Raw genomic sequence first — 15,304 nt, 5'->3', positions numbered from 1 at the left:
ATTAATAATAACAACAATAAATGTTTCTTGAACAGCAAATCAGAATGATTTCTAAAGAATCATGTGACACTAAAAACTGGAGTAATGATGCTGAAAATTTAGCTTTGATCACAGGAATAAATTACATTTTAAAATATATTTTAAATCAGTTATTTGAAATAGTAAAATATTTAACAATTTTACTGTTTTTACTGTACTTTGGATCAAATAAATGCAGGCTTGGTGAGCAGAAGAGATTTTTTTTTTTGTGTAGATAGATAGATAGATAGATAGATAGATAGATAGATAGATAGATAGATAGATAGATATTTTGATAATTAATTCTGACGGCAAAACACAAAAAATATTATTTCAGAAACACGTCAATACCATTACTATGCTGCATCTCTGCTACATGTCCAAAATATGGTGATATCGCGGATATTTATTGTTATTGACCTCAGTCTTATGTAAATGTAGCACTGCTAACAATATTAGCTTATTAACTCGCTTGTATATGTGATTTCCTAGTTTGTAAATAGCTTTGGATTACGCTTCTGCCAAACAAAATAATGTAAATAAGGAACACACAAGTTCATTCTTTGTTTCCAAGGGAACTTCGAAGAAGACGGCGAACTTCCGGCGTGACTTCAGTTGCTGCAGCTTCACGCTCACAGAGTGATGAGAGAGAGAGGGGGAGAGAGAGAGACAGACATGGAGTTCAACTGAGCAACAAAGTAACGGATGAGCCGCAGCACTTAAACGGCCGGGCGGGCGGGTGGACGCTGGAAACCATTCTCCTCTGGAGCGCGGAGAGAGATCGCGGGTTGCAAACGGTGCTTTTATAATTGTTCAGCGGGAAGATGAAGCTCTTGAAGCCGAGTTGGGTCAATCACAATGGTGAGAGCAGCAGCCCGACTGTGTGTATGTATGTGTGTGTGTTTGTGCAGGAATCCGGGGCTTCAACTTGCGCTTTTGTTATGTAGAGAGACGGATCGGGTCTCTTCTGCAGGGCTGTGCTCACGATCGGATACTCATCTGCACGGTTTAGCGCTATAAGATTCATAGTAACCGGCTGTTTTTTCAGTTTGGCTGGTTTTTTAGAAGCCACCCATGAATATATGATGTGCACACCACCCATTTTGAAGTTGCAAAAGACAGGCAGACCTCTGACATGGGTCGATGAAGCTGGAGCTGATGGCTGTGTTGTTGTACAGTTAAAAATAAGAGTCGGTTGTGTAATTTCAAAGGTGATTTGGACTTAATTAACAGATTAAATTAAATCTATGACTTTGTTTATCTGTTATATTCCACTGTGGCCTTGTTTGCATTTCATTTAACCTGCTTTGGGAATCGCATTGTATGTATTGTATACATTTGTTGTTTGTTATTGCTTGTTTCTTGATTCTTTGATCGTGTTAGGTTGTGTATTTTCAAACTGCATTTGTGTTACAAGTGTGTTTTTGTTTTTAGGTAAACCAATATTCTCAGTTGACATCCATCCGGATGGAACTAAGTTTGCTACAGGTGGCCAAGGTGAAAGTCTAAACATTTCTTCTGTCGTTCTTTAGCTAACTGTTAGTTTGTAGAAGTTTACCATCCTAATTTTGTGACAGTTTGTCATAAGAAAGTAATGTGTTGTGTCGATTGACAGGTGAGGACTCTGGGAAAGTGGTCATTTGGAATATGGCCCCGGTTCTTCGGGAGGAAGATGAGAAGAACGAAAGTATTCCCAAATTGCTTTGTCAGATGGACAATCATTTAGGTATTACTTGATACTTTGTTTTTTGTCTCTATATTCAAGATTAAGATATATGAAGTGCATTGTTGCATTTATACCATGTATGTGACTCTGAACTACAAAACCTGTCTTAAGTAGCACAGGTATATTTGTAGCAATATCTTAATTTTTGATTAGTAATATGCATTGCTCACTTCATTTGGACAACTTTAAAGGTGATCTTTCTCAACATTTAGATTTTCAAATAGTTGTATCTCACCAACTATCCTATCCTAACAAACCACAAATCAATGGAAAGCTTATTTATTCAGCTTTTAGATGATGGATAAATCTTAATTTTTAAAAAATTGGCCCTTAATGACTGTTTTTGTTGTCCATGGTCACACATTTTGCTTCCAACAATCAAAGAATAATTCAGAGATGGTGTCTAGATCATGTTTTGTCACTTAAATGTATTTTAAACTCATTTGGATATGAACTGCACTGGCAGAATGTGAGGCAGAATGTGTGACACAGATGAATATTCAGTATCTAATTAAATGTTTTATGTAACTTTGTGCATTTTCAGCATGTGTGAATTGCGTGCGTTGGTCAAATAATGGCTTATACCTGGCGTCAGGAGGAGACGACAAACTGGTCATGGTGTGGAAGAGAGCTGCGTGAGTAAAACAGACTCATTCTGTGTATCGCTGTCTGTTCATTTCTCTCCACGCATGCACATGATGATTGGATTACTTCTAAAAAAACAAAACGCGCAAACAAACATGAATACATTTTTAATGCTATAATAATATATTTAATGTATTGGAATATTAAAGTTTAAAAATAAAAATGAAAATCTGTATACAAGTTGACAGAATGACCTAGATGTCACTTGTGCAAATGCACTACTCATTACCTTACTTTTTCCCCTACGCACATTGTTGTCTCTTTTTGTTTATATGACGCAAATAGATGCCACACATGCATCCACACACAGGCCTTTAGGGCATTATCTGGTATTTGTTGTGCAGTTTCATAGGTCCAAGCACAGTGTTTGGGTCCAGCAGTAAACTGGCTAATGTGGAACAGTGGAGGTGCGTCACGATTCTGAGGAACCACACGGGAGGTGAGGGGAAAAAACGCTGCTCATGTAGATGCTGGATATTGTCTTCAGCTTTGGCATTGTGTGAAGCACATGTGGTGTTCTCTATAAATCTGATTCAGATGTAATGGATGTCGCCTGGTCACCTCATGATGTCTGGCTCGCGTCCTGCAGTGTGGATAACACTATCGTTATATGGAACGCTCGGAAATTTCCAGGTGAAAAGTCCGTTTTTCTGTCATTTGTTTGCAGATGGTGCTTGGTTTGATATACAGTTGAAGTCAAAATGTTGATAATTTTACCAAAATAAGAGGGTTGTACAAAATGCATGTTATTTTTTTTTATTACTACTGACCTGAATAAGATATTTCACATAAAAGATGTTTACATAGAGTCCACAAGATAAAATAATAGTTGAATTTATAAAAATGACTCTGTTTAAAGGTTAACATACACTTGTTTCTTAATACTGTGTTGTTACCTCAGTGATTCGCAGCTGTTTTTTTTGTTTAGTGATAGTTGTGCCTACATTTTTTGCTTAAATATTATATTTCTTTTCATTTAGTACTACCCTTCAAAAGCTAGAGAAGATATCATGTTTCAATTCCTAGAAGACAAAATAAGTTAAACCTACCCTGATCTTTAAATTCAAAAAGTTCTCATCGTGTTTTCTTTCTGAAGCATCAGTGAGCGTTTGAACCTTTTGTAAGTTGCTTATGAGTCCCTTAGTTGTCCTCAGTATGAAAAGAGCATTCTCAAAATTATACAGTCTTTGTTGGAAAGCGTTCAAATACACAAAAATGCTGAAAAAAGCAAATAATTTGTGGGGCTTGAAGGATTTTTCTGAAGAACAGCAGGCAATTTAATGGTTCAGGACAAACAAGGGACTCATGAAAAGCTATCACTAAACAACAACAACAACAAAAACACAGCTGTGGATCATTCAGGCAACAACACAGTATTTAGTATTTCTTTTGTGGACTATATGTAAACCTCTTATTGAGGTCAGTAATAAATAAATAAATAACATGCATTTTGTATGATCCCTCTTATTTCGGTAAAATAATTAACATGTTGCAGATTCTGCAAGGTGTATGTAAACTTCTGACTTAAACTGTATTTATAATGCAATGGCCACTGTAGTATCTATGAAAGTTTCATGAGGGACTTTTATGAAGCGTTGGCGTCTGTATCAATAAGTTCAGTTCTGAATCAAAGCTTAAAATACGTCATTTTGAAGTTGCTTGCGTATGTGTATGCCACAGAGATTGTGATGGCTTTAAAGGGACACACAGGGCTGGTCAAAGGCCTGACATGGGACCCTGTTGGAAAGTACATCGCTTCCCAGGCAGATGACCATAGCCTGAAGGTCTGGAGGACCATGGACTGGCAGCTGGAGACAAACATAACCAAACCCTTCAGTGAAGTAAGCCTTCACAGTTTAAACTGCTGGCCAGAAATGCCAGTTTGTGCTTGTATTTACTCTTTTTGTTTATCTTGTTTTCATCTTTTTTTAAATTGTTCGCATGTGTGTGACCCTGTCTTCTCTTATTTTTTTTTCCTTCTCTCTTGTTTTGATTCAGTGTGGCGGCACCACACACGTCCTGCGGTTGAGCTGGTCTCCAGATGGTCAGTACCTGGTTTCAGCTCATGCCATGAATAATTCTGGGCCAACAGCTCAGATCATCGAACGCGACGGCTGGAAAACCAACATGGACTTTGTGGGCCATCGGAAAGCTGTCACTGTGGTGGTTAGTGTTGGTTCAAATCTGTATTTTTCACAAAGCATGCATTTAAATCACTGTCGTAGTTTATACTGCAATGTTTCTCTTTTGTTTTGATCAAATCATGATTTTGTAAAATTGGCTAAGCTCTAGGATATGATTCTTGTTTCTTAGTGAGTGGTTTATTAATTCCTTTCCATCTCTTTGCAGAAGTTCAATCCTAAGATTTTTAAGAAGAAACAGAAGAATGGCAGTACGCCCAAACCCAGCTGCCCGTACTGCTGCTGTGCTGTGGGTAGTAAGGACCGCTCGCTCTCTGTTTGGGTATGAGACTTCTCAGTATCACCCCTTATTTTACCCTTTGTGTTTGTGTTCCTATGATCATGGAAATTATTAATTAAATTATAAACTGGTGCTAATACAATCTTGAAATGTACAATTAAAATAACTGTTTTCTATTGTAACATTTTAAAATGTAATTTATTCCTGTGATGCAATACTGAATTTTAAGCAACCATTAGTCCAGTCTTCAGTGTCACATTTTCTTTCAGACATCAGTGTAATATGCTTATAATAACTTATTATAACTGTTGAAAACAGTTTTTATGGAAACCCGGATAATTTTTTTCACGGTTTGCTAATGAATAGAACTTTCCATGGAACAGCATTTATTTGAAACAGAAATCTTTTGTAACAGTATAAAAGTCCTTACTGTCACTTTTGATCAATTTGATGCATCCTTTCTGAATACAAGTATTGTTTTCATTCCGAACTATCTTACTGACCTTAAACTTAGTATAAACAATTCAGTGGTTATACTCTGACTAAAAATATTGTTTAATGTTTAATATAAAACAGAAAAGTGAAAGCGATAAATCACATCTCGTCCATGTTAATGAGTTTTTGCCCTAACCAGCTGCAACCATGACAATACATTTTGTCAGTCGCTGTTACGCTGGACTGTGGCATTTTTTTGGTCCAAAGCTTCACAAAGCTGTTTAAGAACCTAATACATTCTGATATGTTCGCATTCTTTTGTTTTGCACAATATTTCTCTTTCAGTGAGGACAGAAAAATGGTAATGAATGTTAAAATGACACCTTGAATCAGTTATCCTGATCTTGTTTTTCAGCTCACCTCACTCAAGCGCCCACTGGTTGTCATCCATGATCTCTTTGATAAGTCCATTATGGATATTACATGGTAAGTTAACAAAAACAAAAGATTTCCTATCTTCCAAGCTTTAAGCCACATAAACATTGTAGTGGTGTAAAGACTTGCATGCATGAGAGTTTTGTGAATGGATTGAATCTTTCAGGACACTCAATGGGTTGGGACTTCTGGTGTGCTCCATGGATGGAACTGTGGCTTTCCTGGACTTCTCGCAAGATGAACTGGGAGATCCATTGAATGAAGAGGAAAAGGTGGAGAAAATATGCACACACCAGTGTTTTATGTATTTATGTATTTAAAGGAGAAGTTTACTTCCAGAACAAAAATGTAAAAAATAATGTACTTACCCTTTTGCCATCCAAGATGTTCATGACTTTCTTTCTTCAGTCGTAAAAAAAAAATTGTTTTTGAGGAAATTTTTTTTGGATTTTTCTCCATATAGTGGACTTCTATAGTACCCCGAGTTTGAACTTCCAAAAAGCAGTTTAAATGTGGCTTCAAACGATCCCAAATGCGGTTGTAAGTGATAACAGCTGAGGAAGAAGGGTCTTATCTAGCGAAACGAAAGGTTATTTAATTTTTATTTATATATAAAATTACAATTTATATACTTTTTAGCCTCAAGCCCTCGTCTTGTCTTGCTCTTCCTGAACAGTTTTTTCTGGTTCAAGACAGTCAGGGTATGCTGAAAAACTCCCATCTTCTCCCTCAACTTCAAAAATAATTTCAAAATCATCCTACATCACTGCAGGAGTACTGACCCAGTGTTTGCAAAGTGAACATGCAAAGAAGATCAAACACACAAAAAATGTAAAACAGCGATGTAGATTGATTTTGAAGTTGGGGGAAAAAATGAGATGGGAGTTTTTCGACATACTGACAACTGTCTTGAACTGGAAACAGAGTTCAGGCAAAGCAAGACAAGATGAGCATTTTATGTTAAAAAGTATATGAATTGTAATTAAAATAATAACTGATCGTTTTGCTAGATAAGACTCTTCTTCCTCGATTGGGATCATTTACAACCGCATTTGGGATTATTTGAAGCTGCATTTAAACTGCATTTTGGAAGTTCAAACTTGGGCCACCGTTGAAGTCCACAATATAGAGAAAAATCCTGAAATGTTTTCCTCAAAAAACACAATTTCTCTACGACTGAAGAAAGAAAGACATGAACATGTTGGATGACAAGGGGGTGAGTACATTATCTGTAAATTTTTGCTCTGGAAGTGAACTTCTCCTTTAAGGCAACAATAACTTTCAGTTATATAATTGGAAAAAGTGAGATCTGACCTAAGTGTATTGTTTCTTTGAACCATTTGTTGAATAAGCAAATTTGTTCATTCAGACAGTCGAACTGAATCAAATTTTCCACTGCTGCTTAAAAAGATACAACACATTCTAGAAGAGTTTGCTAATTGCCTTTGCTTGCTTAATGCAGTGTGACAAAAACAGCGATGCAGCATTGAAAAAAAAAATAGCTTGTTACAGGAAAAGCCACACTGTTTTGAAAACAGCCGAGCTACTGTCACGCTTCTGGAGAATGTAAATGGCTTAATAGCTTTGCTACTTTTAGTTAGTTACTCAGCACACACAAACTAACGTGGTGGTGAAAAATACGATTTCTGTATGCCTTTTTGTAGAATTCTATTCATCAGAACATCTACGGAAAGAGTCTGGCCATTACTATGGAATCCCAACTTTCCAGCACTATTATTGAGAACCCAGAAATGCTCAAGTATCAGCAGGAACGACAGGGGAACCAGAACCCCAATGGAGCCCAGGGAAGCGGCCCTGAGAACCAGACGACCAAACTCACCAATGTGCTCAATGGAGAGTCCCTGGAGGACATCAGGAAGGTCAGATGAAATATCAAACAGTCTTAAAATGATTAATATGCAAAATAATGATTAGTTACTCGTATTTCCACCAAGTTTACAAAGTAAAAAGTATAGTTTGCTGCTTTGTCAAATATTTAAAATCCAAACCATGCTAGTTGGTTTGTTATTTAGGTATCTAAATTTATGAAATTTACATTTTATGTGTAACTTACACAGTCCCAAAAAGACACTTTTGTTAATGAAATGGCACATAATGAGTGGTTATGTAAAATTGTAATGGTTTACATGCATATTACATGCAAATACATAATGTGTGGGTGTGTGATATTAAAAAATTTGCATACACTTGCATGCACATCTGCCTGTCTCTCTGTCTCTGTATGAATCTGTATATTTATGTATCATTTAATACCATGATGGCCATAGCATAGTAGTTTAGAGAGCTTGAAGATGTATCCTAACACTTTTGTCTCCAAATAACATGTTTGCAGGACTGCAATTAACAACAAATGACACTTTTTATTTATTTTTTGGGATTGGACAGAACCTCTTAAAGAAGCAGGTGGAGACCAGAACCGCAGATGGGAGGAGAAGAATCACACCTCTCTGCATCGCACAGCTCGACACGGGGTAACGAACATGCACGACAACACGTCTAAAATTATCACTCACCTATAACACAACATACGTTCGGTGGCTGAATGTCTCTTTCTTTTATCTAGGGACTTCTCACCAGCGTTGTTCAACAGCGTCCCAATCTTGCCGGGGTCGTCCGCATCGACTCAGCTCACCCCTCAGATCTCTTCGGATTCAAGTACAGCCAACTCACTAGGCTTGCGACCCTCACACGACCCTACAACCACCTCCCCCAACAAAACTGCGGAGGAGAACAAGGACAGGTAAGTGTACATGTATGTAATGTCCTCATCTCTTTTCCAGTACTTTGTAAAAATCTAATTTCTTTTACTTTCTCTGGTCTCTGTTTTAGTGGAACTGCAGCTGTGAACTCAATCGGAATGAAATCGAATTTGCTGTTGACATCTGCTTCCAAGATCGAGCCCATGAAAGCCCTAGATTCACGGTTTACTGAAAGGTCAAAAGCCACGCCAGGGGTTTCTAGTGTTCCCCTCACTATAGGCATCACCCCACTTGACAGGTAATAAAGTCTGCATGATAATTGGTGTGTTCTTTAGAGTCCTGCAGAGTTTAGCTCCAACTTGCTTTAACGCACCTGCTGGGAAGTTTCTAGTATGCCTAGTAAAAGCTTGATTAGCTGGTTCAGGTGTGTCTAAGCTCTGCAGGATACCGGCCCTCCAGGACTGAGTTTGGGCGCCCCTGTTCTAAAGTGAACTTAGAAACAATCTGAAATTGTTTTGTGGTTCTCACTCAGGGTAAAAGACAGCAGCTCTGTGAAGGAGCCGAAAGGAAAAGATGAAACTAGTAGCGACAGTGAGGACAAGACCATGGTGAAATCACTCTCTCTGACCAAGAGGAAGGGAGAGATGGAGGGAGCAGAGGTGGTGGAGAAGAGGAAGAAGGGAAGGCCAAGGAAAGATGCCAAAATGATGATGCCCATATCACAGCCCTTCCCACAGGTGACATTTCTTCTTTTGAAAGATATTTGGAGCCCAAAGTCGACTCATGGGACCTTTTCAGATCTTTTCTGAGAGGGTTTCACCGTGCAAACTGTGTAAATGCTAAAGCACTGCATGCTGTAAGCATGTAAAATAAAGCATTGGTGCTACTTTTTAAATATATACATATTTAAATCTGGATTTTTATACATATAGACTATTATTCAATAGTTTGAGGTCTGTACGATTTTTTTTATGCATTTGAAAGGTCTCATTAACACTTTACAATAAGGTTCGCTAGTTAACATTAGTTAACTGCTTTAGTTAGCATGAACTAAGAATGAACAATACTTCTACAGCATTTATTAATCTTAGTTAATTTCAGCATTTACTAAATGCATTATTAAAATCAAAAGTTGTGCTTGTTAACATTAGTTAATGCACTGTGAATTAACATGAACAAACAGCAAACGAAACATTTATTACAGTATTTATTCATCTTTGTTAATGTTTATTGTTAGTTAATACATTAACTAACAATAACTAATCGAACCTTAATGTGAAGTGTTATCAATGTCTTTTGCTCACCAAGGCTGCATTTATTTAACAAAAATACAGTGAAAACAGTAATATTTTATTTCTTTAAAGGCAAAGTTGAACTTTCAGCAGCTATTACTCCAGATCTCAGTGTCACATGATTTTTCTTTAGAAATTATTCTAACATGCTAATTTAGTTCTTATTCTCAGTTATTGTTAGTAAAAAAACTTATATATAAAATAAATATAAATTTCCCAGGATTCTTTGACGAAAAGAATGTTCGAAAGAACTGAATTTATTTGTTTTTACTGTCGCTTTTGATCAATTTAATATATCCTTGCTGAATAAAACCATTAATTTCTTTATTTCATTTTAAAATAAATATATATCAAATCTTAATCAAATCTTAATTTGTGTTCCGAAGACAAACTAAGATCTCACGATTTGAAACAACATGACGGTGAGTAATTAATGACAGATTTTAATTTTTGGGTATACTATCCCTTTAAGAAACCTGGAGGGTTCTTCATTAGAACCCATGTGATGTCAGTGGGCCTCAAATACAAATTCTGTTTACTGACTTTTGATTCATATTTTCTGTTGTAGACTCCAGTCTCAGCAGAGAAGGAGCCGTCTCGAATAACAACACCTGTAGTGGTGTTAAAACTTCCTACCCCATCCATACAGAAATCATTCAGCACTCAGGTATGACACGAAAACACTCTACACCCAAAATATCAGTCTTGTGTGTGCAATTAATGCTCTCGGCAGATTGTAATGTGTAATCAGGAAGCTCAAGTCTATAGAAGTGTTCAATGTAATGTAATTCAAATAGCTAAGCTATTAATGACTCAGGATTTAAATCAGCTTATAATAAAAACATTGACTTAAATCGACAATACGGTCATTTTGATTTCATGGGGTTTTTAATCTCGTGTTAGGTGAGCACAGACGCCATCACGTATCTGGAGGTGGAGAACGAGGTCTCTGTGGTGTCTGGCGCTCGTCTCAGTCAGCTCAAATGGAGCAGAGAGGGGCGAGAGTGGGACGTTCTGCTGCCTAGTCGCATCATCATAGCAACTGGGAGCAGGTTAGTGCACAATATTAAAACACACTGGTTTATGCCTGATTTTGACATCTCAACTAAAAATAACTTATTTTTGTTTTATTTTTTCATAGTGATGTTGTTGCTGTAGCATGCGAGGACCGCACACTCTCTGTCTTCACTACCTGTGGACGGAGACTAATTCCATCCATCATGCTGCCTGCCCCCATGTCAGCACTTCATTGCTCGGGACACTTTGTCATGGCACTGATGGCATCAGCCACGCTGTTTGTCTGGTACTGACCCTTCCTCTCTAGTTCTCAATAGAAAAGTCCAGACAAGTCATTTGTTGATTGATGATAAAAACGTGGCTATATTATTATAGGATTGAAGTTGATTTGTGCCTTAAAGGCCAGCGATTATGAACGTAAATTGTAAAAGATCTAGATCTGACATAATGTTAAATGTCTGGTATTGTCTTTTTTTCTGCAGGGATGTTCAGAAACAGACGGCTTTGGTCAAAAATGAATCTTTGAGTCCAATCTTATCAGGTGTGATTTTGTTTTCTTCTGCCTTTTTTATATCTTTATGTTGACCTCATTCATCACCTACTGCTCATAAAGTTTTAAAAATTGATGGGCTGGAAAAAATGCACATGCTTCTAAGTCAACGTAAAAGTGGCACATGAGTGGACCCATTGTTTGACCAAAAGTGACAGTAAAACACTTATAATATTGCAAAAGATTTCTGTTTCAATAATAAATGTTTCCTAAGCAGAAAATAAGCATATTAGAATGATTTCTGAATGATAATGACACTGAAGGCCACTAAATGTTTCCTAAGCAGAAAATAAGCATATTAGAATGATTTCTGAATGATAATGACACTGAAGGCCACTAAAAGAGTACTGAGTGCTACAAATTCAGCTTTGCATCACAGGAATACATTACAATTTAAAAAAGAAATTCAAATAGAAAGCAGTTATTTTAAATTGTAGTAGTATTTTGCAATATTACTGTTCTTTATTGTGTTTTTGATCAAATAAACCGCATTAGTTAGCATAAGAGACTTTTCAGAAACATTTAAAAATTGTGTTGAGCTCAAACTTTTGAATGGTACTGTACACAAATCTGCTGAATTTCATGAAGAGCAAAAGCCTATCTGACAAAATGATGATTAGGAATAATTGAACTATGATAAATCAATTGAAATATAATAACTTCATATAATCTCTCTGTCACTCCAGGCACAGATGCCACAGTAAGTCGGTCTTTTTTGACTCAGCAAGGTGTACCTGTGGTGTCGCTGTCAAATGGCAAAACATACTGCTTTAACTCATCACTGGAGACCTGGTGAGTGATACACAAACCATGTGTTAAGTTAAGTTTCACTAACATGTAACAACCAGAAACTGTCCAAATAATTTTCAGGGCCACTATGACTATTCTGCCTCTGATATTTTGTCTTTTCTCTTCATCTCCAATAGGAATTTGATTGCAGATAAACAGGACTCTCTAGTACAGTGTGCAGACTTCCGCAGTTGCATGTCCTCTCAGGATGCTGTGGGCTCCACGGGGCCACTGGCCCTAACACAGGGCCGTAATCTAAGGTAAAAGCCATTTCTGTACTCTGCTAATGCTGCTTTTCGGCCTGTTCACACTAGAGACAATCACTATAACTAGGTTTAATACTCATTATAAATTTGAGATTAGGGAAGTCCACACTAAACTAGTAATACCCATGCCGTTATCATAGTTTTAAAGCGTTTGCACATTTAAAAGTGATAGTTTACTCAAAAATGAAAATTATCCTCATTTACTCATATTTTGTTTGTCTAAACCTGTATGAATTTCCGTCTTCTGTAAACTCAAAAGAAGATATTTTGAAAGATTATTGGTAACCAGACTGTCGAAATATCTTCTTTTTTGTTCAACAGGAGAAACAAACTTTTTATGTTTGGAACCGCTTAAGAGCAAGTAAATGTTGACCATTTTTATTTTTGGGTGAACAATTGACTTATTAATGCTGGAACCACTCTGATTGATTCATTATTCATCAAATTATCATTTCAACATAATGATTTTAAAAAGCACATAGTGATGGGTGAAACGGTGCTTTTCAAAACTTAGAATCAGTTAAACTATTGCATCGCAGAATCATTCACTGTTTTAAAGTGCTCCAATTGGATCGTGTGTCGGAAATCTTTTTTTTATGTCGGGACTTCAAATCACATATCGTAAATCGTTTGATTTAGATCAGAAATTCATGTATTGTGAATCACTTAATTCAGATTAGGACTTCGGAGCACGTATCGCAAATCACTTGATTTAGATTGAAACAGGTTTGTGAATCATTTTACGAATTGAATGATTCAAATCAAATGATTTGCGATACACAAAGTTCAGATCCAAGTCAATCTGTCCTCTGAGTCCTGATCTGAAATGATGGTTCACAAATTATTATTCATATTGGTCTTTCAGAGGATTTGATTTAGATTGGAACTTTGGAGCGGGTTTGCAAATCTTTTCCTTTAGATTGGAACTTGAAAGTGCATTGCACAAATCACTTGATTTAGATTGGGACTTAGGTGCGGGTTCGCAAATCATTTGTTTCAGATCAGGATTTCAGAGCGATCTGAAATCAAACCATTTCTCGGAACGAACCAGTTCTCGGAACGAACCATTAAGGCAGTACAGTTCTAAAAACAAAAAAGAAAGAAAAAAGTATACACAAATACAAATCCCTAAAGAAAATGAACTGTGGGTTTACTATAGTAAAAATGCAGTATACTTCAGTAATAATACTTTGCATGTGCTTTATTTTTGCCTTTTTCTCATATATTTTCAGTTTTTTAGAATTTGAAATAGAAGTCATTGTTCGAGGTCTCTAATTGAAGTCCTTGAAAATCAAAAAAAGTAGTGCTTGAAAAGTCCTTGAGAGTCCTGGAATTTCATTTTTACGCTATCTGTACGAACCCTGCATTATCCACCTTATTCTTCAATGCAGAATAAAGCCTATGGCTTTATGTGTTCATAAATGAGATAAAAAAAAATTAAAGATTCAATACATTAAAATAACATGGTAAGACACACCAATGTGGAATATCAAGCAGCAAAACAAGCTGTTTGTACGGCTAAAAATAGCTGGACGCAGATGAGACTGAAAGCCAGACCATAAAATTTACAAATGGCCGTGCTGCTCTTACAGGAAAAAGAAAGTGGATAAGTTGCCATTCTTGGGGTGAACAGGCCTTAACTGTCTCTCATTTGTTTCTTTCAGTGCGGGGCGGTTGGCATCTCGCTTGTCGTCGACTCCTCATCACTTACAGCAGGGAATGACTCTGGCCTTCTTGGAGAACCAGCTCTCTTCTGCCCTCATCCTCCTCTCAGCAAGCGAGTACAGATACTGGCTTCTCATCTACGCACGTTTCATCGTAAACGAGGGTAAGTGATGAGTTGGACAGCTGGTAAAAAAAAGCAGTAGTTCACAGAAAACTTGTTGAAAATATATTTAAGATGAAAATGAGTAGTTTCGTAATCTTAACAGATTTACAGTAACTCTGTTTGCATCTGTGCAGGTTATGAGCAGAGGTTAAGGGAACTATGTCAGGATTTACTAGGACCAGTTCACAAATCCAGTAGCAGCTCCTGGGAGCCAACAGTCCTGGTATGAACATACAGATTTGCTGCATTTACTGATAAAACCAAAGTGCCTTTCAAAATAATTTTCACAATCATCTGTGTCTATTTCAGGGATTGAGAAAGAGGGATCTGTTGACAGAGGTGTTGCCTGTGATTGGTCAGAACTTGCGGTTCCAGAGACTCTTTACCGAGTATCAGGATCAGCTCGAACTGCTGCGTTTGAAATAGCACTTCACCTTTGACTTTTTGATGTTTTCACCCCTGACCCCTTCCTGGCCTGTACATGTGCTAACAGTCTGCCTTAGCTTTACTGACAGCACTATCTTTAACGCAGACATGGACACTAATTAAAATGGACAAAAATAACGATGTTTTCTTTTTTTTTTTTTTAAGAATGAATTTGTTAAATACATTTATTAATTATGTTTGTAAACTTTGTGCCGGTGGTAAGAAAGGAAAATGACAAGGATGGGTTAGCTCACATTTTGGGATAATTCTGATCAAGCACAAAGTTGGCATGGCGGTCATCTTAAAACTGGACATTTTTACTTCTACAACTAAAAGTTGCTATAAGTGGTGATCCAATTCTCCCTCCCTCCTTTCTTTGGTCTTTCTCCTTCAGTTCTTATTTGTACAGCCACTTGTCATTTATTTGTAAATGTTTGTAAAAGGCAATTTCTTTTTTCTCCGTTTTCTATAAAATTAAGAAAATGGTAAACCTTCAATTAAAAAAGGAATAAACAATTTACCAATTCTAATATCTGCTGCTTCTTTCTCTCTCGTATGTGATTTTGGTACAAACTTACCAACATCAGGGCATTGTTATTGGTGCTGAATGATGTAGTACTACCTTGCTTTGGGCAGGTGGTGGTAGTAGAGATCTGATTGTTTCAGCCAGGTCCAAATTTACCACTCTCTTGCTGGAAATACAGGGCTTTGGTAAGAAAAGAACAGCACTGGTAAG

At 36.9% G+C, this 15,304-nt stretch overlaps 1 protein-coding gene across 1 annotated transcript; it reads left to right on the top strand.

The window, feature by feature from the left end:
* Nucleotides 1-672: 672 nt before the first annotated feature.
* On the top strand, nt 673-15,098 carry hira (histone cell cycle regulator a). The gene is made up of 25 exons (XM_073839939.1): nt 673-879; nt 1,453-1,515; nt 1,634-1,744; nt 2,289-2,379; nt 2,734-2,828; nt 2,927-3,022; nt 4,070-4,230; nt 4,388-4,555; nt 4,739-4,852; nt 5,661-5,731; nt 5,847-5,952; nt 7,345-7,560; nt 8,087-8,172; nt 8,265-8,441; nt 8,531-8,698; nt 8,933-9,137; nt 10,261-10,359; nt 10,596-10,744; nt 10,834-10,995; nt 11,192-11,250; nt 11,946-12,051; nt 12,186-12,308; nt 13,979-14,142; nt 14,277-14,365; nt 14,452-15,098. Exons 1-25 carry the CDS (start codon nt 843-845, stop codon nt 14,566-14,568), a joined length of 3,033 nt encoding a protein of 1,010 aa, XP_073696040.1. The 5' UTR covers nt 673-842; the 3' UTR covers nt 14,569-15,098.
* The last annotated feature ends 206 nt before the right edge of the window (nt 15,099-15,304 follow it).

This window comes from Garra rufa, chromosome 5 (assembly GCF_049309525.1).
Source record: "Garra rufa chromosome 5, GarRuf1.0, whole genome shotgun sequence".
NCBI lineage: Eukaryota > Metazoa > Chordata > Actinopteri > Cypriniformes > Cyprinidae > Garra > Garra rufa.
Note: the sequence above shows the minus strand (reverse complement) of the source record. Positions and strands in the feature narration are given on the sequence as shown.